We start from the raw sequence: 25460 nt of genomic DNA on the forward strand, positions 1-25460 counted from the left end.
CTCCGCAGCCTAGTGGATGTGTGGCAAATCGGTAAGAGGGCGCGAAGAAAAACTGTATCGCATTTTAGATTTGAAACCGCGAACAATGACTACGTAGTAGCAATTTTTACTCTGTGGCGAGGTTATTGGGTGCATATTACCCACATAAAGAAAAATTATTTTTGGAAAATATTAAAAATCGTTCAGTCACCAGTGCCGAACTTTTTAATCGAACTGCTGCAGTTGTCTAGTTCGAGTGGGAATCATTTTATAACAATGCCATGTAAAGCGAATTCTTTGGCTGAACGTTCATTTATTGTCTGGTAAGCTTGAATCTGGAATGTCTTGCCGCTGCGAATCGATGTTTACTAAGGTTAGCTGTAGAGAAAGATGGTCAATTGATTAGTCTGTACTACTCTAATTGATTTATACTTGTGGAACTGTGTGTATTGGCCTGCGGCTTCATAGTTGCGAATTTAAATAAGTAAATATAAAGTAAAAAGCGTCAACACTGCGTCGTTTCTCATTAGACTCTATCAACTTAAGACGCTATGCGGCAAGCAGCGTCACTGGTCCAAAATTGAAATTGAAACAAGTAAGAAAGTTATATTCGGTCGGTGCCGAATCTTGCATTCCCACCGCTATGCTATTCGCATTCTATTCTTTGTGCTTTAACTTGATGTCCATATCGCTGGCATTATTAAGAAAATTAATTACCAGGTCGTCGTGTTTACCATGTTCATTTGAGAATTAAGCTGTCTTTAAGCGGCCTCCTTTTGGGCGTTACACACTTTATTGGAAAGAAAACCAAATGAATACATAACCAATGCATAAAGCCAAACTTTTAAGTTCAAACATTCCTCCTCGGAGAAGCCGCTTTTGGTACACCCTTCGAAAACACAGAGCAAGCAAGAGGCAAGAAAATGTACAATTCAACTGACGAACACATGGTTAATATCAAAAATTTCATCCTAAGCTTTTCACTTCTTGGCAGGCTAGCTCAAGGCTTTCGAACCATTTTCGCGCTTATATCTTTTCGAAGATAGTAGTAGTCTAGTAAGGCAATAAAGCAAAAATTGATCTTCTACTTTTACCCGTAAAAGTATGTTTGTAGTGTTGACAATCGCCTCTAGTTCACACTTTCATTTCTTAACACGAAACATTTGAATCTCTGCCGTACCAACTTGAAATAATTTACCTGATCATTTAGCAATATGTTCGTCAAATTCTATTAAAAAACTTTAAAAAAAAACGTGCTTATGATCATTCTACTAATGGATATTTGCGGCGCAGAACTAACATCAATTAATTGTAATGAGTGTCTACTAAAATATACGCCACAGTAAGATACTAGATTACTAGTGGCTGCGTTAAATTTTTGAGATTGACTGAAAAGCGGTAAGTTAATAGAATGCTGATCATATGGTTTCAAAAAAACATCAGTAAGGCATAAGCAGAAATACTACCGAGTAACATATAAAAGTGTACAATAGCGGCTTAACAAGAGAGAGAATCAGTGAAGGCGGAAGCACACTGCGAGTAAGTATAGTTGCGGATACATTAAAGGAAGCTATTATGTTTACATACATACACAAACTGGAATATAAATCAATACTTTTTGCGACCTAGTTCACAGAATAAAGATTTAGATAGTGGAATAACCTTAGTTTGTGCACAGAGATCTTATGGAATGTTGGTCGCTCTGTCAGAAAATCGTTCGACCTGCTATTAATTTTTGATATCTTTAGGGCGATATGAATGTTGCGCACAATATTCTCGAGAGATGCCTATGCGCATTGCAGCGCATTAATTAAATATTGTTTCATAAATATGTTTACTATACTCTTCAATAGCAATCAATCAATAGTAAAGGAGTGAAAAAACCGAAGTCGCTTTTGGAAAAATTTAAGACAGATATTAGTGCCGGCAGTTTTTATCGTCTAGACCACTATGTACATATTAACCTTAACAGGATGGAAGGACTTGAAAGAGACCTACCTTTTATTATACCGATCGATTAAGATTCACTAGGCTTATCTGTCCATCTATCCATCTATTCTTGTGTCTGCCATTTTTGAGATCGATAGGTTTTAGCCCTAGGAAGGACGCCACTCGAAATGATTCGGATTGAGCCATTTTTTCGGTCATTCATTATACAAGTCTTCATTTTGAGAAGTCGTCATATGAATCACTATATTGGATGAGGTGGTTTGAGGTATTTAACCGCGGGCACTGGCCCGTCTTTATTTGCTTTTTTTCAATTATTGGCATTTATGAAAGGATGGAGCTCCTTTTCAATTTCATTCCAGCCAAGGATTATTAACCATATGGGGGAAAACAGTGAGTTTTTTGTTCAACATTTTTTTTTTTTTTTTTTTACGTTGCATCAGTTTTGGTATTCCGAACGAGTAGCCAGAATAAAACACCATAATATTAATCTTATTATAACATAAAATCAACAAAATCAACAAAGAAATAGTTTGTCACATCTCTGGCTATTAGTCTTAACTCATAATTTGTAATAGTTTTCTATGTTAAGTTTTTACTTTCCATCCCACTGCATGTATAATAATAGTGTAGTGCTTATAATCACATACGTTTTATGTACGTAGACAGACTGCACTGCATTTAATTTTTTTTTTTTTTTCTTTTTCAATTATTTGCACAAATATTCTCTGACAATAAAATTTTTGAAATTAATTTTACCGTAAACATACCATATGGCCTTGTGGACCAAATCGTAACATGTACATGCGTTCATTTTGCTGAACATTATCTTATCTGGTAAAACATTATGTGAAATCGTACAATAAATGGCACAAATAAAATCTACTGTCATACACGCGTATACTTGTGAACGCATTTGTTGCTTTTTGTATAGTTTTTATATGGATCTATGTACAGGCGCTGTATGTACGTACACTGACTGTGCTTCTAACTGGCCAAACGTGTTTGAAAAAAAGACCTCATCGGGAAAATCTTCTTTTTTGTTTTTTATATACATATATATACACGTTATTGTATGAATTGTGTAATGAGTTTGTACACTGGCTGGTTGTGACTGTTGTGTCATCAGTTGCGTTCAGAAGCAATAATTTTTGCTTTTTTTTTTTTTTTTTTTTTTGTTATTATTTATTCCATTAGGATGGACTTGTTGTTAATGGATTTTTAATATATGTGCAACCAAATGACGAATTGAACGAATATGAATCGAACATTATTTTATTCTTTTATTTAATAATTTTTATTTTGCACGGAATGCAATGAATTTAGAAAATAAAAAATTAAATTAACTTAAATCGTATAAAAAAGAAAAAACTTTGCCTCCAACAGTGAACGCTAACGCTTGTTTAGTCCAATGGCTTTTTTTCTTATCTTTTTGTTTAAAGCTTTCTTTACAAAAAAAAAAAAATAAAAAAAATAAAACAAAAAAGACTACATGTACATATATATATACATATATATATATATTATTCAGGTTAACAGCGTCAAGCATCTCTTTATATGGTGAAAGAGACTTATTGTTGTTTAAAGCGAATTCTCTATCATATCCTTCACTCTTTTATTCATTCTTTTGCATTTTTTTTTCTTTTAATGCCATTCATTAAAGTGTGTATTTATCAAAAAACAATTACGTTTTCGTACAAAATATTGAAAGTACGAATGAAATGATAAAATATATCACATGAACAAGAGGGGAGAAGCCGGCGCGGCAATGCTAACAAAAGAAAAAAGAATTGCACTAATAATAAACAACAAGACCAAGTAATTATATTCGGTCGTGACCGAATCTTTTATACCCCTCACCGTTATCCCAAGAGAAGACTAAAACCAGCAATAGAACTACATTTTCATACTTTGTAACACTGAGTGTGCGCGGGTGATTTTTCTTGTTTTCAGCATAACACTTGTTTTAATTGATGAGAAACAAACAAAAAAACACGAAGAGCAATGCCGCCCCCAATTTTGGCAATATGGATTATTTTTAAATTCTTTTGCAAATTTGTGAACAATACCTTCATTTCATTTCAGATGGACAGACGAAAGGATGGACCCGTTTAGGTGCATTCCAAATTTTTATACTTTGTGCGGTTTATAATGTAATGGAAAAAAAATTAAAATTTTGATACATTTTAATATTGAGCAGGCGTGATCCATCTTTTCCATTTTTGCGGAAGTACCGCAGCGTCGCCTAGAGAATGTACGTCCAAACTTTTGTGAATTTACCCGCTGTAATTTATGAGTATTGAGCAAAGAATTTTGTATTTCTTCTGAAAAACAGAGATGTCCCCACTTTATGCGGTAATGTAGGCATAACCCTCGACCTATTTGGCCTTTTTAATACCAATTTGGGTCCAAAAACTTTTAATGTTTTTGTCAAATTTGAAGTCAGCTCAATCTTTGGAACCAGAAGAATGTTTGCTAAAGACAGACAGACGGATATGTTGAAATTGTTTCAGAATTGGGTGCTGATCGAGAATATATGTAATTTGTGGAGTCTTTGAACCTTTGTTCTGGCAAACGTTTTGACAAAATGGATATACCCCTCATCCTTTGGTGATGGGTATATCCAAGAATGCACATATTCGCTTTGCAGTAAGCTTTCAATATCCAATTGTTGAGGAAAATGTATGAAAATTGTGAAAATTTTTGCAAAGTCAAGACCCACCCGTTAGTGGATTAATCGTTATATGTTGCGGTGTTTTGGCTTTAATAGGAAAAGAAGGGATCGCTTTAGCAGCAAATCGCTCCCGCTTTGAAACTTAATTTATCGTTTTACGCTTAATTCTGAGGGCCATAGGGAGAACATCAAACAACGTTTTAGGTACGGGAAAGTTACATAGAAAATGGTGGCTGGCTTCGGAAGAGAAGGGTCTTCAGGGAGAGAATTCTAAACAGAATTTAAAACGTTTTATGAGGAATACATTTGAATATATTCGAATCGGGTCTCAGACTTGTGCTTCACATCGTCGTACAGACATTTTTCGGTAAAGAAAAGACTCGACTTTTACTGAAGAGATTTTCGATAAAAATGAATTACATGATAAAGAAAAGCCGACAAAGGGATCTCACACACACATTAGATATCAATCAACGTTTTTGATGCGGAAGAGTTTTAGGCAAAATGGTTGCAACACTTTCTAATTTCTAAGAGGAGGACCTTCAAGTAGAATCTTCTGAAAAGTATCTAAAAATTTTTATCAGGAATACATTCGAAACAAGAGTAAGACTTATGTTCCACTTCACCACTTCAACAGTAAGTAAGTCATACAGTGAGTTGGGTCAATTTCTCAGCACTTAATCAGCGAAAATGAATCAAATCGTTTAAAAAAGATCAGAGCGGCAATATTTTAGAATGTGAAAGGGATTTTGTTAATTGCCTACTAGGAATCGGGTAAAGCTATAACGGAAAAATTGGAAATTTTTTCTGAATGAAGAACCTTATCTCTCATCATCGAAAGCGTAGATCACACGTCCAGATTGCATTGATATTTTATGAGCTTTTTTTCGAGCAGGTCGGGGACTGGGGATGTACGTAAATAAGTAGAAATCAATTTCTTCTATCTACAAACGTTAATGGGTTGTGTCCACATCCGCAAGTGAATAGACTTCGCGAAAAGAAAATTTAAAGAGAACTTCATAAGTGCCCTGTAAAAACTATGAAAAACTTAACATATCGTGTAGTTGCAGATAGAAAGAGAGAGGTCGCATAACAAGAAATATCGGTTGTCCTCGTATAACGCAAGTGTACACTCTTGCTATAAAGTAGCTTGAAATAAGCAGCAATTGTCGTTATATGTGTGGACATATTTTTCTCTGTTATCACAGTAATATTCTATATTCGGTATCAGAGATCACTGACATACTTTCAATTATCTTTCTACTTATGATGTCATTCATAGGACTGCAAGGGAATTAAATTAACGCAATATTGGGTTGAGCAAAATATATACGCCGTCCAGGAGAGTGTAATTTGTTCACTTTTATTCCATATATTGACATCTCAGGTACATTGACTTTTAAAGCGTTACGAGATTGTCTCCGTTATTGAACTTAACATTTTTAAGCCTATCAAGCAATTTATTATTATTTTTTTTTTAATTTTTACTGTCGGTTTGCTTATTCATTGCTAACATTGTAATAATTCATTCTGTTCGTTGCAAATGGTTTTGCATTAAAAATGAGGAAAATCCGTTCATAACCGCATTCACTTCCTACATAAGTACTACATATATACATAATACATATGTATAGTTATGGGTTAGTTAGTTAACCGTTGACATAGACACTATTTAAAATGCATGTTACATGCTCACATCTACCTATCATCGCCATTTTATCGGACCCGGTGAGATTTCCGTTTAGGCGCACTTTTTTGAAAGTACAGGCACTGCATTATACGAGAGTTAGTTGTATGTGTTAACGTACATGTTTTATTTTCATAACAATTTCTTTTATCTTCATATGTTGTAATTAAAAAAAATTGAGGTTATGTTGAATTCATTTGATTTTATTTTTCATTTCAAAATTTACCGTAGTTTTCTTTATCGTTTTTCTTTCATAATACACTCTTATGGAAAGAAGAAAACTGAATTCATAGGAAAATTCTTTTTTTACTTCATATAATAATATACAAACCTTTGAACCAATTTGATTACCACATTGGCCTGCTTGTAAATGAACAATTTCCCTCATATTGAACTGAAGAAGAATGCGCTCGCACGATGGACGAACGAAAGATGATGAAATGGAGCGAATAGTAACAGCAGCAGAGTTTATTTGCTTCGTTCACTCTTTAACTCGTACTTTATATGACGCACAAATCAAAATCATATAAACGCGTTTGCTGCTGCTATAAACATTTATATTATAAATTATCTTCCTTAGATAAAATTACTAAGTAATAACTAAGGTAAAGAAATATATATGTTTGATTTACACACTCAACCACTTAAAAGATATTATATTCTTTGTTTTTTTTTTTTCTTTTTTAATATTTTTTATTTTATTTAATTAAAACAAGAAACGCTTTTACGCACCAAGTGATAGTGGATAGTTGGGCCACAGTAAAATATATTTGATAATTTTTAATCGCTTTAGATACTGTGAAGTAAAGCAAGGCAAAGTAAACCACAATTTAAAGCTGGCTGGGTCAAAAATACACTAATGTATAATATTAGATGCGAAAACAGTCATACTAAAGCGGCGAGTGAGCGAGCGAGCGGCTAGCAAAAGATGATGTCGATAAACGAACCGACAACGTCAGCAAGTGGGACATGGGAGCATAATAACATGAAATAAAGAGAAAAAAAAAATTTGTACTCATTGTAAAATGAAATGAAATTAAATAAAGTAAAAAAAAAAAAAAAAAAAAAAACAAGAAAAAATTGCAATACCAACAACGGCAATGCAAGCAAAAATACGAAAAGTAAGCAAAGCAAGTGAGCGAACGAATGAATGAAAGGCAAACTACTGATGTATTATGAGTGCGATTTTTCTGGTCTTTGCACAAATGCGTCCGTCCACATATATGTATGGCTGTACGTATGAATGTTTCCATGTGTGGGTCTTAGGTGCTCCGCATTAAAAGAGGTGCATTTGCGGAGTTCATCTATTTCTTTTCTTTTTTTTTTTTTTGTTTTTTTTTGTTTTCCTTCTTTATGTATTAAAAAGTGTTTTTTTTTTTTAGTAACAAAAAGCGACACAACAACATAAAGTATACGGAAAGTAGAGCATAACCTCAATTTATAAACAAATTAAACTAATGAACAGCAACAATTTTTGCTATACTCTCACGTGTTGTATGTTTTGCTCTCTTTTTGTGCGGTTTCGTTATCTGTCACCTGTTAAACGTGTTTGCCGGTTATTTACAACAAGCACGCACTCACAAATACACACAGCCACACACATGCATACGCAAGCATACAATGCACTAAGTATTGCTGTATATACAAAAAAAAAAAAAAAAGGCGCACTTATAAGCAAAGGTTCACATCAGAAGAAGTGATTATTGTTAAGAGAAAACACGCGAGACGACTTTATACGAATTCTAAGTACCTACCGATCGCCTAGAGTAAAATCAATGACAACCATAGATTAGTTTGAGGAAAAAACTCGTAAACAATAAAAGCAATACATGCAAAGGCAAAGGGAAACGCAATCGCAATCGTAATATGCCCTGCATTCTTTGCGGTTCTTATGGGCATATGTATATCAGAAAGTCTGTATATTAAGTAATATCTTTTCACAAGACGAAATAATAACGATCGTAAATTAGCGTTGGCTTTTCTGTTTCATGCTTAAGCAGTCGACATTTTGACAGCTTCAAATGTCAAAAGAAATCAGAACATATGTCTTACAACGGAGTGGGAAACCCTTGTAAAATGTTTCTATTCTTTTAGTTTTTCTATTTTCTCATTTTCTTTTTTTTTTTTTTTTTTTTGCTTTTCAATGCTCTGCCGTCGTTTATTAAGTTTACTGGAGGTACATCACCGTCGCGATTACATACCGGTGTTATTATTACTAGACTTTATGTGTTAGAGCGAAACGTCAATAGGTTGGAAAGGAATTTTTCAATATACATTTCTTCTCCTCATGCTTTAAAATATTTAACAATTATGCATTTATGTTATGTATCCGAAGCTATTTGATATAAAAGAATTCGAAAACTGCAAGCAGATGCATGTAAGTCATTTTACAGGTGAGCTTTTGATTTTTAATTTTTGCCTGCCTTAATAGGTGGGTAAAAGTGCAATGTTTGGGAAATCGATTGTATGGAATTTTTTTTCGAATTTTTAATATTTTTGAACTCTGCTTTAGGGAAGCCCCTCTTGCACTTACTTACTTTCCATATCAAATGAATTAATGGTCTCTTCGATGAAATTACTTAACATTTGCTTATTACTTTTGACTTAAAGGCGGCGAGGAATTTTACAGTAGCGGTAATTGCTGTTGACAGTTTTTCTTTTAAACGTTAAAGTTTTTTCCTTTCCTAAAAGTATGCTGTATTTTAGGGGTTTGTCTAAGAAATTAAAAGAAAAGCGCTTTGTGCATTGCCTAAGACGCGGTTTGTCTAAGAAATTAAAAGAAAAGCGCTTTGTGCATTGCCTAACGTACGTAGACTATGAGCTGACATCACAAGATATGTAGTTTTGGAAGTTTTGTAGTTAGGACTGACCATTTCCGATTTGAAAATAAATTAAAAAAAAGGTGTCACGGCGGCAATATACTTTTTTTCTCATTTCAGGTGCTAGTGTATGGTAAAGTGTGTGTAATTGAGATGCGCGGGATAAAGTAATGAAAGGCGATAAAGGTTTTGCTAAGCTAGAGAGTCGTAAAGCTAGAAAAGACGAAGGCGGAAAGTCGCAGGAACATACTTACTGACGGACAAGCATGTTACAGAGAATGATTAGCAAACGGACACCCAACATGTGACGAGCAAATGCCTGACATATAACAGGCAAACGTATGTTTTCCAACTTTCTTTCCTTCCTTTTGTATCCTACACCACTTACGGCACAAGTATGTATTATGTTTTTGGGGATATATGCAACATCCAGAAGGATCTGAGATAGACCCACTTTTTATTATGCCCATTATAGATTTAATTGTCTTTTTTTTTGGCTTTATGTTTATTTTTGTAATATTAGCTGAGCTAAGCCGCGGGAAAATCAACTTATCCTTTAACGACGTTGCGAGTTTTGTTAAACTTGCTTCCTTGTCAGTCATGTGTGGACGTCGCGATGTGGTTGGTTAATTTATCTGTTAACAATATCTCCTAGAGAAGTGAAAAGTGACAGATAAAATGTATCGCATCCATTTTTTTATGGATTATAAATAAAAGCAAGGGGCGCAGAAGAATTTAATACTAACGTGTGTACGAGGTTCGGCCCCAGATGAATATAACTTTCTTCCCTATTTTATTTTATCATATTTATTACATTTTTCTGTATTTATTGTTGTTATCGAAAAGTTAGTAAAAATTCGAACGGATTGCTGATGGAGCAAACAACCTTCGATAAGATCTCTGTGGACGAGGTAAAGCCATGCTGTCATCTACAATCTTACTATGGGAATCTAGGTGCGAAAATTTTAATAAAATTTTTTTATATGTGGTCGCAAAAAATGGCCTTATCCGAACCATTTTCAATAGCGATCATCCTTGGGCCAAGACACTTCAGTGTACTAAGTCAAAATATTTAAAATATTGCGACTTACAAATTGTGCAAAGAATAACAAGGTATACAGAGGGACAGACAAACTTAAATCGATTCAGAAAGTGATCCTGAGTCGATCCACATAATAAAAGATGCATCTATGTGAATGCCTTCCGATCGTTGCATACATTCGTACAAACTTAATATACCCTATACTACTATATGTGGTAGAATGGGATAAAAAAATGTGTTTGGTAACCTTATCTTGGGAAGAAAGAGGGCGAATGAGTACAATTTATAACTATCGATAGCTTCCACCTGCAATGTAATTAAAATTTCAATAAATGAAAATCACGTTACTTTTCATCATTATATGAAATGCATATCTATTGCGAATTTATACACAAATGCTAGCAAACAAAATTTATGTGTTTCGCATTACATAAATTTAGATATCTTCGATAATAAATCGTAAGTTTTTTTTGTTTGTTGTTCTGAAATGAGTTTATAACCCGCAATATAAACGAAACACACAACTGAAAAAATATTGACATAACTAAAAAAAGGATAACATGTTGATAATGGGAAATCAACGCAATCTAAACAAATCTATGCGTGTGGCTACGTACGCATGTATGCGTTTATATGCAGATGTTATAAATAATGTTGTTCACACACGCTTAAAAAAAGAGTTATTGTATATTTTCTATACAAGTTTTAAATCAATTATTAATCCAACTTTATATTAAGCATCGAAAGGTAGAAAGTACACGAAGTTTGTTATTCTCCTTTCCGTACATAAGAAGAGACGCCTTAAAGATGCCATGTAGAGGAGAAGTGCGATTCTGTCTATGTCCTTAAAGTGGGGATCAATATTGAAAGACATCACAGGTACTCTTAATAAGTTCCATAGATAATCAGTACATCTGCCGATAAATAAGAGTGCAATTATGCGAAAAAACGAACTGTTTAGATGGGCAACCTACGATTTGTACCAAATATCGGTCTAGATATTGCCACATTTACTAGGGCGGATTCCCTGCACCTTCGTAGCAAAGAAAACCTCTCTCCTCTAATAAAAACGCCGTTAATAAAAAATGGGGTAACGGGTATCCAAGATTCTGCGAGAGACGAATTATGATTTCTCTTTTTCTCCAAACATTAACGCAGCCACAATTGTAATAGATTATTACTTTTCCTCTCTAATTAATGTTATAAATCGAAATCTTAGTTGTGGTTTTCTAAGAAACCAACGTGAAGAAGAAAAGAGGAAAATTTAATTTGCATTTTGCTTACGCACCTACGCACAGTCGTAGGGGATAGGGGAGAGAATATAAAATCCTTTTCTTTATTGTGTAAATCCTTTTTAGTATGAACATCATCCGCTAGTCCTTCGCTGCATCCAGCCTACCTAAGTATTGATATCTGCACTAATTTTATAACCGAGTATATATGAGTTAAGTTGATTTTTAGTTAACTTGACCCTTAACGACCTTTCATTGTGTTATGCTAACCGATCGTTCATGGTCGCCTAAACTGTTGTCAAAAATTAGGTATAAGCTGACCCAGAATATGAGTACACGCTTAAATCGACTTCTTGAATTTAATATATTTTTTCTATAGAACAGAATAGTGTAAGGTATTAAAACCGATCTTATTTCTTTTTTCTTTCGTAAATTGTAACATCTTTAGTCAAGAACATCAAGTATTAGAAATGTCAGCCAAATAGATTCAATGGGTCATTCCTGGGGGAAATATGTATCTTTGTAGTATTTATAATTTCCTATAAAGTGATCCCAATCGCGTTATAGACTTTGTATGCGATAAACGATGGGATAGGAGGGGGATAGGAGTGATTTTTACCAGTCTTTGTTAACTGCATGAGTAGGCGAGTAGGTCAGCTCAGGTGCGGTAGAATTTACTTCGGTCATAAGTACAGTGGGCGCTAAGTGGTTATAGCACTAAACGATTGGGCAGACGCAATGGCCCGCTTGCGGCCATCTGTTTTTTGTTCTTCATTTCCTTCTGACCGAAATCGTGGTACACAAATAGCGGCAGTCCCTTGAGTGCCTGTGTCGTTTTAAAAAAAAAAATAACCGAATTTGTACACAAGAAAGAGTTGGGTCCGAAAAGATTCGATCCAAGTCGAATAACACTTCGTCGGTATTTTCTGAATGATTCGCAAGTGGTATGGTATGTTATAGGGAATTGGTTTAATTTTCTAATCTTATTGAAGCGCAGCTATCTGCGATGCCTATGAAGAGTTAAGGGAACGTCAGACTTTCAAAGCAACGAAAAGAATGTGGTGAACCACACTTTTGTAAGAGGGTATTTAAGAAGACTGTTGGCTTGAAGATGACAAACCAAACATTGATTAATGGGAAAAAGTGTAATTGAGCGAATCTTTCGGACCATCCTCGTCTACAAAATGTATGGTTGTTTTTATGGAACTTGATGTTGTGAATTTGTCTCTTAAGAGGCTTAAGCGATTTTATGTATATATATATATATATATTTTTTATGTTATGTTTTATTTAAAGTAGAATCAGTGGTAGAACGAAGAAGGTCACTTCAAAATGTATTTGAAACGATATTGTTTTGCGAAAGAAGAAAATTTAATTATTTCCACAAATGGGTTTTTGTATACATTATTGAAGGTTAATATTAAAATGTATAAAAGTATGTCAAGCAGAGTAGCACCAGGTTTTTTACTTCACTTACCTTTGACCTTAATTAAGTAATTTTTACTGCTTTAATAGTATGTTGATTAAAATTCATACCTAGAAAAGAAAAGAGAAGAAAAAAGTAAAATAAGAAAAGATGAAATTGCCAGAAATGTGTATGTGCAATACACTCGCACACGAAAGCAGTTTACTAATACTTAGTCAGTCACAGGCGAATGCTAGTAGTATTATAATAGTTGCATGTTAGAGCTTTTTATACAATCTCGATAAGAGCGGTAATAAGAAGGAATAAAACGAAGCAAAGGAAAATTTAGTGAAAAAAACTTTAGTAATTAACCGGCGCTCAACTGATTTTGCAGCAAAATAAAATCCATGAAATGCTTTACTGTTTTTCTTTTTCTTTCGCTTTAGATGTAATGAAATGTATATGTATATATATATATTATCATTTGTTAGGAGAACTCTTTGGCAATTTACCAATGAACCGCCTGCAACATGTGCTGCAGGTGTTGCCTGTAAACGAGCAAGAATTAAAATGATATTCTATTTTTGGGGAAATGAAAGTAAAACAAAAAAAAGTAACAAAAACGAACAAGTATAAATAAAAACACAGAGTGAAAATGTATAACTAATAAAATGGCAAAGACAATCAGTGCAGGAAACGAAAGTTGAGACAAATACACATAAAAAAAAAAAGAAAAAAAAACACATACGCGCTTTGGAAACAAACGCTAAATACACAAACGGATATTATTTAGCGCATTGCAGTTAAATAGATTTTCTTTTCCCCTTTTTGTTTGGCCTTTCTTTCATTTTTTCTTCTTTTTGTTATGGCACAAAATGTAACAGAAACTTGTTACACATTTAGATGAAAATATAACAGAATTAAATTAATTACAATCATTATCGTTTCGCATGCACCTGCCATACTGTCTTATTATTATTATTATTATTGCGAGTGTATGTGAAATTACCGATTGTGTATGTATGTGTGTGTGTGTGTGTGTGTGTGTGTCTGTGTCTGTGTGTGTGTAAATATATGGGTTTACAAATTATAGAGAATAAGAGATCTTTCATAGTATACACACAAACATAAACTCTCACATAACAGACGCCATGGGAGTCTAACCAACAAATGCATTTGGCACGATTCAACCCAACGCCAGAGAATATGAAATTAAAAAGTCAACACCAAAACAACGAAATACACATAAACAACAAATTAATAGAGTTTCTTGTCAATTATGTTTCATTACAAATGTTATGCCATTCGCAACTGAAACGGAGTGAGAGAATGGGTAACATCAGCAGACACATTTAGATATAAATCTGTTAAGCAAACCTTTACAACGAGTAAAGTCATAAAATAGAAGGATTGCAAGTAAATTGCTTTGATAACGTAAACGAAAGGAGCTTAATTTCAACGCAACCCTGTCACCTGAACATACACACACATAAATATTTCATTTCATTTTCGCTTTGAACCGCAGAGAGTGCATTAAATTTATATGAAATTATGTGTAACGTTTAGAAAGATCCCAAGGAGTACAAATACTTTTTATACTATCCGATATAGTGGAAGCAGTTGTGTCCGTTTCTCTGGGCTAGAGTTTGAAATCACAATCTATAGACGCATCGTTTGTGATCATCATAGCGTCCTTTAGGTCGCTGTTAAATGTTTGCAAAGCATTTATACCGTTAAGTATAAGCATCAGTTATTAGCTCGTAACTCTGTCTATATGATGAAATCACATATTGGCAAAGCATACTTCGACTTGTTCCATAAAATATAAGCGCCACTAACGGGACTGATTCAATTATATTTGTCCTTCTGAGTATGGCTCGAAATTATAATCGAACGAATTTATTTCGCTAAAAAATTTTATTTCGACCTCCATTTTTTCTCTTCACTTTGGTTATTAAAAAATCCTAAATGCTTTTTTTCCCTATGATTAATACAAAGCTTTCGCTTAATACGATCAAAAATATTGTAATTATTGGATTTTTCTTCAAAATGTTGTCTGTTACGGTTAAGAAGATGCGTGAGAAAAACAATAAATATATGAGTCGTTATTGTCCTTGCTAAGCATTGTTTTCCTTTAAATAAATTATGATGCAAGGATTATATCAAGTTTGTCTTATGTTTATAATACCTAAAGAGATCATTCTGTCAGCATTTTAACTTGTTCTCGATGAAAATGAGTACCAAAGTTGACTTAAGCGTATTCTGTTGTAGCTTTCTCTCTCTGTCTGTTCGTTAAAGGGATTACTCAGCGCTCACTTCACTGTTATAAAGTTGAAATTATAAAATTCACTAAATCCGTTTAGTCATATTTTGAAAATTTTCAAAGCAAATAATTAGCTTTTTATTTAACAATCGCTTAAATGACTATTTTGCTTGCAAGATGTTAGTAATTTCCTCTTTCTTACGCTTATCATAGTAAATACATTTTGTAAATTTATTAATGAGGAAAAATATTCGTGAATAAACCGAAAAATGATTCGGTGGAATAGCTCAAGGCCGCTGGCACAAATATATCATATCTGCGTGGGGGATTACTTTAAAAGAGAGAAAACAGAGGTTGACGAATGAAGAAAAATTTTTCGGGAAAAATAAAAAATCAACTTATATTTTTTGAACACACCTCGTGCATTTAATGTGAACATTGAAACTAAAGCCATCCAAATTTCAAACAAATAATTTACAAAAACTCAGAAAGCATGCATCTTGCCTTTTAACCGTTCTAGGTGCGCTACGCTACTTACTCTTCACTCAAAATTCGAGATTATAGGGCGTATGTTAAGTGTTAAAATAGCATAGGTACTCTACTTGGTAGCTCTCCGCGCCGTTTTACATTTGAGGAGAAAGTGGCACTTACGTTTACATAGCTTGCTACGTTTGTAATATTGTTTTTTTTTTGAAAAAATGAACAAAAACAAGCAGCATTTTTGGGCGTTCAGAGATTCGATCCAAACTGAATGTAATTTTCGTTTATCCTTGTTTTATTTTTTTTCAGTTTCGAAATTCATGAATTTTTGCCAAAACACCACACCGCCTTTTACCAAATCTATGATTTTAATATTGCGCAAAAAGTCATATATTTACATACGTGTGTATACAATTTATTTTTCGTTCTCTTCAACGTATTATAAAGTTTATTAGAATGTAGTTTTTGTGTTTAATCTAAAACTAATTATATTATTTTAGTTTACTAATTAACACTTTGCTTCGTTTGCTCTTGCAGTTGCTGCTAACAGAGTACATGTTTGCTTTATTCTAAAAATTTTCAATTTTAAATTTATTTTAGTTTTCTACGATGATATGCACAAAACTCGCAGACGCATATAAAATGCGGTTGTAGGTTATTTCATATTGTATATGTGGGTGTGGTGTATGGAGACTATTTTCTTTCATAAATTTTACTTTTCTTTATATTCGACATTTGTCCTTACATTTTATATTAGAAGCTAATTAATATTTTATAATCGGATTATATGCAGTAACACCCAAGAATTATATGCTCTTGTACTCTATGTTTGAGGTTCAATTCTAATACGTTAAGCATTTCGTTTGCAATACTCTTTCACAATTCTCAAAGAGTTTATATGGTTGGAATCGGGCGATTGAGTCCTCTGAACTGTTAACCTGCTTCTGATTTGCCCCTTTATATCTATTCACTTTAAGGCGAACAAGTGATATCACCTTTCCTTACCTGAAGGATCCATATAAACAAGTAATGCAGTGTTCAAGGAGCTGAGTATTTCTGCTTTCCATTTTGATGTCCTAAACTCTTGCCATTCGTGCAAAGCGCAAATTCACGAATAAAGTCGCGGAGTACCCGCGTGTGAATAAGGAATTGATCCTTATTATCAATCTCGTCCTTATATAGTATCACAAGTCTACTAATATGCTTATGTTGATAAAATGTTAGGTGTGAAAAAATGCTTGGGCTAGAATACAAAAATAATATTCGAAGGTAAACAATGGATTATGATGGAGCGATAATACAGGAGTAAGTTTCATTCACTTTTCAACCAGAGTCGCGAAAATGAGATGCGAATCTGAAATTTTTTTTAATTGCTAACTGAATAATCAATTACAAATAATAACAAAAAAAAAAAAAACAATTACCAAAAAATATGTTCTCTGTACGTCCTGTATAGTCACAATTCCAGTCTCATATTTACATACCTAGTATGCAATACAACGAAATATCTCATTACAATTTTGTTCTCCCTATAAGTGTAGTTGTGTTACATATTTCAATTTTAATTTAAACGTTAATTTTCTTCTTTTTTTTTTTAATGAATTTCCGATGTGTGAGTGACACTACTACTATCGAATATTTGTCGAGGAAGATTACTATTTTGCTTGGCATCGAATTAGTTTAACTTGCATTTCGATTAATGTTTGCTTCAAAGGATCTTTCAATAACAGATTTCTTCTCAAAATCCATCATGGAAGAAAAATATTGCAGTGACGTACTTTTGGAACGAAACGTCCTCCACGTTTATACCAACAATTTCAGATGAATAAAAGTCACTCAATATCAGTCGATAATACAGTTTGTCCACTGTAATGAACGAACTGGCAACATGTGAGAAAAGCTCGATTACGCCGTCAGTAAACTGTCACTCGTTGTGGCTGAAGAAATTGCTCGATTACTTATCCTGAATATGCGAAATTGCAAATGCGGAAGCTTTGCTGGGCGGTGTGAAAGAGTGTGACCCAATTACATCGCCATCCCACTGTCACTCGTTGTGGTTAACGAAGTTTTTCGATTACCTATCTGGAATTTGTGAAGCTGCAGATGCAAGAGTTGAAATAAAAATCAATCTTATCACTGACAATAATTTGTTTTTAAAAAATCACGACCTTGTACTTTCATTTCCAGGCAAACAAATGAGAAAAACTATCAGAAAACTTTCTTGGTTTCATTTGTTAAATGTCATCGTGATGACAGTTGTCTATTGACAGCTTGAATACGGATCAAAGTTTACAATGACACCTTTCGTTGGAAGATCCTATATACAGTAATCGCAGAAGAAACACTTGGAAAATTTGTTCTCAAAGAGTTTTCGATAAACAAAACATTTCAACTGGAAAAATATTACTTATTGCTACGAACTTTTATACACAAATAATATGCTGTCGAGGTTCATTATTTATCAATTGCTGGAAGAAATTGAAGAAGAGAGTTTTCTGACAGACAAGAACAAATTTGCTTTAAATTGCATTGAAATATCGACGAAAAGTAATGCTGCTGTACTGGGAAAGACTGAAATGATGAAAGCAGAAAATATGCGCATAAGAGTAATAAGTTGATTACAAACACTTTGTAGAAGCTATGTATCAAACTAATGGTAATCTTGGTCGCACGACATATTAGAAGGTCAACTGAAAGCACAGCTGCTTCAAAATGAAGTTCTGCGAAGGACGCACCAAATTAATGTTTGCATGTTCTTCGATCAGCGACATTTGTTGATGATAATAATAATAAAACAATGCGAAGTATTAATGCACACAATGGTTAAATTCGATGATTCGACGTAAAATAACTCATTTTCATTTAGTATTCTTGAGTTATTCTGTGTGACGCAGACGCTAATCATCGGAAGCTCAAAATTGCTTTTTTCGACTTTCATTATCTTAGTTCACTTAGTTTAGCCGAAGTCATCAAACAGTTTTAGAGGCTTATGGTGATGCCGCTGCATCTTATCCCAATTGTCGGGCTTGGTGTCAACAGTTCGTTGTCAACGACAAAGCACGGTCCGGAGGATCAAAAAAGTTCGAAGACAATGAATGACTCAAAAAATTTGCGAGCACCTTGGCTGTTATTGAATCATCGTTTCTAGACTATTAGATGCGGTGAGAAAGATCTAAAGTAAGAATTGACTGAAAACGCCGTTTTGAACCATTTCAATATCATGGCCTTATCGCTTGGTAGGGCAAAAGGGAAGCGCAAAAATCATTCCTTAATGCAGGAGAGCTATTCGCATCGACACCGAAACGGAATAGTCGTGGTCATAAAGTCTAGCTTTGGTAGGATCAGAAAGGTATAGTGTATTGTGAGCTGCCAAAACTGTTACTGCAGACATCTGACGACATCAATGGAACCAATTGAACAATGCGCTGACGCCAAAAAGAACAGAAATAGCGGTTAATAGACGCAAAGTCATCGCTTTGCAGGACAACGTTGCACGACTTTTCAAGGATATATTGCTGTCGATTGGTAAGTTCTGCCACATCCAGCACATTCACTAGACGTAGTGCCTTCGGATTGTCAATTGTCTAGATCGATGCAGCATGGCTTGATTGGTATGCGGTTTTGAAATGCTTGATTCGCTGCCAAACCAATTCCATCCTTTCGACGCAATATCGCCATGCTGCCAGAAAGTTGGGAAAAAGTTGTAGGAAATATTTTGATTAACGTACATCGTATCCATTTTTCTCAATTAATGCCATTTCCGAGGGAAAAAATATATGCAAGAATATAATCGATTCGATAATCGAGGTTCGATACTGCGGTCAAGTCTTAACACAGATGAAGACAATTTTCTACATAAAAATTTGTTTCCTTTCATTAGGTTATTTGAAAAGTAATTTCGCTTTTTATTTTACGAAAATGAATGACACTTTCTTAATAGTGGTATTTCAGATCGCCTTTCTTGAAGATCGAAATCGACGGATCGAAATTTTGCAAATCAGTTTTGACAACGACGTTCTATTAACAAACATCGGCTAATCTTTTTTCTTGCTTGAACAGCATCATTTTTGGTGTTTCGAGAGTGAAAAAGTAGAATATGCGGAAAAAGCTGATTTTCATTTTCTAGATTTGAAAGGACACAACCAAAAACTATTGCGCAGAATTGATCGAACGTTTTCACAAGCAAGCCTTGCTATATCAATTGTCAAAATATATAATGATTGTGCGGCTTAACTGTGAACTTTGGACGTGACAAGAGAACAACTAAGTTGTCTGTTGGGAAAACAGCGAAATGAGTGCACGAACAAGCGTACATTTAAACTTCACTTAACATAGCAAATTTTTCTATAAAGTCGATTCGATCTCTTTGTGGTAAACATTCAAAATACTTTTTGGTAATTTGTTTATATTAATTATAGTCGCGACGTATTAGTTTCGTCTCTTATTGCATGCTCTAGTCAAATTTCATAATTTTTGATGCTATAAATGTGGAAAATAAAAAAAAAATTTTCAAATTTTTGTTATTAAATCGAAATGATTTAGACGAAACCCAAAACTAACTAGCTGTTGCATAGAGATGTGAGGGCGGGTGTAAAATTTGATATAATATGAAGTGTAACACTTGTACTTGAACCCGAAACGATGTGTGTGGTTGACTTTTCGTTTTCCCTTTGATATTATTTGCACATGTGGAAATTTATTTGAAACTTTTCAGTTTCATTTATCCTCTTCAAACTTGTTGTTATTTTCATCAGTTACACGACGGCAGAGCTTCGCGTAGAGAGAGAGAGAGAGAGATAGAGCGGGATAGAGCGAGAGCGCGAGCGAGAGATATGCGTACATAGGCAAGCACGCACAATCGTGCGGTTGTTATAGAATATTTGTGTTTGAGTGTACCTTTTTCCGGTTCTTTGTCGGTCTATTACATGGCAACCCTTTTTAAGTTGAAACTACTTCATGGGGATTTCTGATCTTTTGTCATGTACACGTCCGTATGTAGGCATAGACGTATATACACACACACACATATATATATATATATATATATGCATTTATGCTCGTGTATGCGTGTAATATGCTTTTCTGTCATACGTTTGACATACGAACTAAGAGAGCTTGGTATGAGTGAGTGATTGAATAAGAGGACTTTAGTTTACTGCTGCACAAAGAGTGGTAAGCATTACACAAGTGGTTGCCTTAAGTACTTTTGGTAAATTAAACCAGTAACATCGCACCAACAGAAACAAAACACGACCTCTTAAATTGACTCTGAAAGTATTGTCAGAATATTTACTCTCCACGAGAAATGGATGTGTTTTTTAAGTAACGTTTTTCCTTTTTTGTTTTCTCGTAACCATTTTAACAGGTTGATAAGCTTTTTCCTGTTTTTATTTTTATTTTCATTTTCATTTTTTTTTTTTTTTTTCTGTTTTTTATTTAGCTTTTATTTTTGTTTTGCTCTACACTTTTGAAAATTCCGCCTCACGCAATTAATTGCAATTACTAAGCGAAAGTACTTGACGTACTGAATTTCATAAAGAATACGTATCTAAGGTAATATTTGGCTGGCAGATAAACTTGTTAAAATGCTGTACGCATTCACTTCACATATGAACAAAAGCGCGCTTATATAGCTTATTAGCTCAATTAAACTCTTTTATGGTTACAATTATCGCAACAAATGAAGTGGAAGCTGCAACCAATACGTACCATAGTAATAAGTATTTTATTTAAATTAAATTCAAATTTGCTTTGACAAAAAACCCAATATCCAGTGGATAAGTGTGTTGCGAACTTAAATAAGCGCGAATAGCTTACATCATTTATTATCCACTCCGTTTAGGTAGCATAGTCCGTTCTATGCACACGCTCTTAACTCATTAACTTCAGTAATATATCTCTGCTAAGCGTTAGTTCGTGGGTAGTGCTAACAAATCTCTGTGTGGTGTACAGCCGGTCAAAACTTTTTTCTCCCTCTTAAATTTGAATAAGAAAAACGAAAAAAACGTACCATCAGAAATAATATTGAAATATTAAATATGAAATTTTGTAAAAACAAACGAAATCCTGTTTGCTAATGTTTAATTTCACGCTTAAATTAACATTTAATATCATGAAGCTTAGGAAGACCGTCAGCGAAGCAACCGTAAAAACACAAAGTCGTCCCAGCTGAATTCCAAACGTAAATACTCCGCAAACATTTTCTGCTTAATTTAGAAACTTCGATTGCATTTCAATAATGTAATCGTTACGATTACGTGCAATTAAGTTGAGGAAGGAGTTGAGGATAAAAAAATTGATTTATTGTTATCCGCATTTTCACTTATTGATCATCCAAGTCATTCAAAAACTACGCGGCCTACAATACAGCATAAATTGCTGATATCGCAATTGCGCGGCTCTTTGCAATTTCTGCATCCAATTCGAACCCATGGAAAATTTCGTCGTAATGTTAACAGTTATTCGCCTGAGTAGCCGAGTAGGTAAGAACCGCGACTACCAGTCAGCCAGAATTCGCGACTTTCAATCCCCATTGCGGTAGAGTTTTCTTTGGCCGTAGCTATAGCGAGTGCTCATTCGCTAAAAGCGTAGCACTTATCGATCGAGCACACACCCACTGGATTGCCGCTACCACCTTCCTACATTTTTCTCTTCCCTGCTCTGCTTCCGTCATCGTGTTACACGAATAGGGTGTGTCGCCCGAGTGAAAAAAAGTAAAAACTCGAATAGGAATAGGAATTCTTTAAACATCGCTCAAGTGTTAAAAATCAAAACAATTTAAATAAAGTTGTTGCACGTCCACGATTGGCGATTAACTTGGGTTGCTGAGGTCTTTACACAAACCTTGCAATTGAATCAGAACTAAGTAATAATTTAAGTGCGAGCGCCCTATGAGATGCAATATGGGACACATTTCGTGCATTTCTTAAACCCTTAACACTTCTGTCAGAATCAGAATTGCACTGATTTCAAATGTCGACTAACGACCGTCGATGGTAAGAGGATTTAAAAACGTGATGCTGAGCGAAGACAAAAATTCATGAGGTGGACAGGGTTTGCTCAATTTCAAAGCAAAAAAAAAATTGTATCACTGCACTCTCTATGAAGGTTATGGTCCCGATTTTAACCTTCAAACCGCTAAAGTATTAAAAAGAAAGATTTTGTACTTTTGAACGTAGTTTTGATTGATTAATCCACGATCTGTCATTGTTAGGCCACTGCGTTACTGCGCTACTCAGGATGATCAGTTAGTTATAGCAGCCTAGTAAGACGGATCGAATAATAATATAAAAACAAAGATTTCGCCTTTCGACGACGACAACCCATGATATTTGCACAAAAACCTTCAAGTGATTCATGGAATTCTGCGCTGGTATTAGGTTGAGCAGAGAAGAGCAGTCTCCCACACCATGTTCACCAGAGAACTTGGATTTACACAGACCTGAACGATAATGAGAACAAGCGTGTAATTATTCTTTGGTCCTCTTCGCATGTCTTCCCGAATATTTTTGCAAATAGCGTTACACACATCGTCCAATAAGTCACATAGTAGCTAAGATATTCAAAAGTTATACATTATTGGCAGACCAAAAGAATTAGTAGCGCTTGTCACTGGGAAGATTGATTCTTCGAGTACATTTGACTTGTAGTCTAGCTTGAGCTTGTAGTCAAAGGTTGCGACGTAAGCCATAAGTCGATTTGGTGAGTTTTATGTATTGGTAAAGCTATCAATTTATCTGAAATCAATTAGTGACATTTGAATGCGAATGATATCAAGTAAGCGAATTATTATCCAAGGGTTTGTGGGGTCCACGCATACACAACTACTTAAGTACATTTTAAGTATTTGTATAAATGTACTGGCAAGTGCTTGAGATTTTCTTGTCAGTTCAGGATATCAATGCAATATCCTTAGTGAAGGCAAAAAACTAGACGAACTAGACTTTCTTCTGCTTATCTTATATGAGAAACAAAAAAAGGAAAAAAAAATAACTAAAACGAAAGTTTGTAACTTTTGACAAGCATTTTCATTTGTTTTCTGTATGTGTGTGTTTTTTTTTTTTTTTTTTTTTTGTGTTGAGGGTTTTGATAGAAAAACACAAATTCACACAAATGAATTCAAATTTTCAACCACAAAATTTGTATGTTTATGTGCGTGTGTGTGTGTGTGTGTGTGTGTGTGTGTGTGTGTGTGTGTATGTGTGTGTGTTTGTTTGTGTATTTGCTCCCAATATCTTTTCTTGAGCAAGAAAGTAAAACGGCTAAAATTGTTGTGTGTTGTTGTTGCTGTTGCTCTTATTGCTGCTATTGTTGAAAAGTGTATTCGTTTACATCAACATATTAACAGTTATTAAAGTTGAATTTTCATTTTTGGTGTGCTTGAGTTGGAACAAATACCGGAAATTGTTGTCAAGATAATTATTATTATTCATTTCACTCCGGAATTCACGACAGAGCATATAACAGAGCGCCACAACACAATAATTCAGTTTGACTCAACTTCTATCTTGACTCGATAATGTCGGTCGGTTCGGGGCTTGTTTTTGTGGTTCACAATGATGATGAATTTCGAGTTACCACAGTTATGATTCTTGATATGGCAACAACAGCAACAACAACAACAATAAGAACAATAAATTTTCCTTTCTACTGCAATACATTTTACTTTGACGCCGTAAGAACAAAAAAAGAAAAAAAAAACATGTTCGCTTCCTTCATTCATAAATTCTATACATGCGTATACGGCATGACGTAATACGGATGCCGGTTGTAGCAATAACTTTTAATTAGCGTAAAGAGTAATTTATATAAGAGCCCTTAAGCGTTTATTTTAATGAATTTGTTTTCGAGAATTAAATTTTATTCCCCAAAAAAGAATACAACGAAAAGGAAATTTTAAGTTTTAACTGACTACCTCCATCTATATAAACACTCTTACTGTACTGTATTAAATGTGTTATGCTGTCAAAGAAATAATACATGACAAAATGAAAACACACACATGAGTTTGTGAAATTTTCTCTGAAAAACGGAATTACGACCAACGAATCATTAAAAATGTCAAAAAATGCGATATGACGATAGCGATATTACGCCGTAACTGCAAGTTGCCATTAGTATAAAAACTTTGAGGAAAATCGGGAAAATATCACAGAGTAAGCAGGATCTGCTGGGCGCTCTAGCACACTGCTCACTGATGATATGAAAATGTGAAGAAAGTAAATGTAGCATCTGCGATCACCGATTATCGAATTTTCTCAAAATTCTTAACGACTTCAAATGTCATTATATAATACGGCATTCGTTTAACTTTTCAGATTTGTTTTCGCTTAACTTTACTCCATCTCGCAAGCTTAGGGCCGCTTACAAACTAAAACGTTTTTCTTTAAAACTTGACATGATACGCAAAAGCGAACGTTACACACTCTAGTGTCTCTCAAACTGGAAGCCGTTTTGGCGACGAAAAGACCAAAGTTTCGGGTGAATGTAATGCAAGTGAACGAAATTCTTGCATTATTTTTGCTTGAATGCACGAAAAACATCTTGAATTGGGCAAAAATTATTCAATTCTTCACTCTGCATAAATTCAAAGAGGAATAACCGATTTAGACAGTTTGCAGATTTTACAGAGGCAGTCGTTCATCTCTCTTTTAATTTTCTCAAGGTTCGCTTACTGACCCCACATTCAGATGAATCTACTAATCGACTATGACCGGCATATGGGAATAGCGTAGAAACTCCGCTTTGGCCAATCAAATGTTTCCCATCATTCTTCTCTTGAAATTTACTACCATTGTGGGCAATCTTTACTACTGAGAGGCGAAATTAAATCGTGATAAGATTTATTTTCAATCTTGAGGGCTTAAGTAACCTACTAACAGATCGATCGCCAGCTGAACGGCGCATGGATGCATAGATTAATAGGAAAACAG

The 25460-nt window shown here is 34.3% G+C and overlaps 1 protein-coding gene across 3 annotated transcripts in view; it reads right to left on the minus strand.

Moving 5' to 3' along the window:
- Positions 1 to 7168, minus strand: part of LOC119638452 (tubulin beta chain) — a 78496-nt gene extending 71328 nt beyond the window's left edge. Inside the window, exons 1-2 of one of the 3 annotated variants that reach the window (XM_038035229.1) lie at positions 7020 to 7168; positions 6619 to 6829 (exon numbers count right to left, since the gene is read on the minus strand). In XM_038035229.1, the coding sequence (XP_037891157.1) occupies positions 6619 to 6675 (57 nt within the window). In that variant the 5' untranslated portion in view covers positions 6676 to 6829; positions 7020 to 7168. The other 2 variants (XM_038035227.1, XM_038035230.1) reach the window with 2 other exon arrangements.
- Between the last annotated feature and the right edge of the window lie 18292 nt (positions 7169 to 25460).

Source organism: Glossina fuscipes, unplaced genomic scaffold, assembly GCF_014805625.2.
Source record: "Glossina fuscipes isolate IAEA_lab_2018 unplaced genomic scaffold, Yale_Gfus_2 89, whole genome shotgun sequence".
Lineage (NCBI taxonomy): Eukaryota > Metazoa > Arthropoda > Insecta > Diptera > Glossinidae > Glossina > Glossina fuscipes.